This window comes from Photinus pyralis, unplaced genomic scaffold (assembly GCF_008802855.1).
Source record: "Photinus pyralis isolate 1611_PpyrPB1 unplaced genomic scaffold, Ppyr1.3 Ppyr1.4_LG6, whole genome shotgun sequence".
NCBI lineage: Eukaryota > Metazoa > Arthropoda > Insecta > Coleoptera > Lampyridae > Photinus > Photinus pyralis.
In genome coordinates this window covers 14,152,500-14,153,717 of record NW_022170663.1, presented here as the reverse complement: position 1 = coordinate 14,153,717, position 1,218 = coordinate 14,152,500, and the positions used below count along the sequence as shown (strand labels likewise).

The following is a 1,218-nucleotide window of genomic DNA, read 5'->3' as shown; positions in this document are numbered from 1 at the left end:
AACAGTTTGTCTTACAAAACTGGAGGAGGAGGAAGTAACGAGGGTTCGTTCTATCAAAAGGGTACACGTATTCTTGAAGGGTAGACAATACTGGAGAGCAGAATAGACCAAAACGTCGCAGTGCAGGAACCGACTGGGACTACGCACAATAATAATAATAATAGCACTCAGTGTAAATGTCTATTTTTGCTTTATTTACAAACATAACCATCGAAATAGAATTATTTACAAAGGTTTAATAAATTACTTTGACTGACTGTTGTAGATGTTTACCAGCCATGATGACCATGGGAATATCCTACATGGGCGACTGGAGCGGCGTGAAAAACTGGTGCGGCATGGACAACTGGAGCGGCATGCACGACGTGAGCGGCCGGTGCGGCATGGACAACATGGGCAGCTGGAGCGGCGTGTGCGACGGCTACGGGGTGAACCGAAACTGAGTTGTGGTTAGCATAGGAGGTGGCGTGATGGGCGACTGGGGCGGCAACGGCAATATGTGCGGGCGCGGCCGCGATGTAACCCCCGTGACCGATGACACCGGCGTTAACGGCGACGAAGAGGGCCAAGAAAGCAAACTGCAAACGTTATCTCAATTACCTACCCCTAAACTCTACGGCCACAACAACTTACCAATTTGAACATTTTTGCTGGGTTTATTTGTTACACTGCTTGTTGAACAGAATTGTGTATGCTGGTGGTAAGAAACGCTCGCGTTTTTATACCAAAGTTTTTCCCCACTGAACTAAGATCAAACGCCCTTTCTATTTACATTGTAAATTATACGGTCAACAAAAGTAGCAATAAAATTCGCGACAGTATTTTTCAACGAAAGTAAATCGCGGCCGCCAATCTTTGCGACAAGATAACCAAGTATATGCAAATCTGGTTTACCCAATTCAGTTTTCCGTTTTTAGGGTTTTTAATCATATAAAATCAATTTAATTTTAATCAAATAAAAACCTAAATCGGATTGAGGTTAAGGTTTTGGCACCGATCGTTTTTATTTATTAAGTTAGAATTATTTACGGTTACTTGTACCTATTTATGTTCATAAATATGTATGTACTAGCAATATTAGACATTGAGGTGTAGGCAGGCAATGCGGCGTATTTACTATTTAAGACCTGCTTTAATGTAATTAACGAGATCAAGATTGATTAGTTTGCTAAAATAATGGAGCACATTTTAAATTGAGATTGTGTGTTTTATTTGGTA

General features: G+C 41.1%; 1 protein-coding gene across 1 annotated transcript; it reads right to left on the bottom strand.

Annotated features, from left to right (window-relative positions):
* Nucleotides 1–252: 252 nt before the first annotated feature.
* LOC116173112 (larval cuticle protein F1-like) lies at nucleotides 253–751 on the bottom strand. The gene is made up of 2 exons (XM_031490395.1): nucleotides 634–751; nucleotides 253–578 (listed from the first exon to the last, which is right to left on the bottom strand). Exons 1-2 carry the CDS (start codon nucleotides 643–645, stop codon nucleotides 270–272), a joined length of 321 nt encoding a protein of 106 aa, XP_031346255.1. The 5' UTR covers nucleotides 646–751; the 3' UTR covers nucleotides 253–269.
* Between the last annotated feature and the right edge of the window lie 467 nt (nucleotides 752–1,218).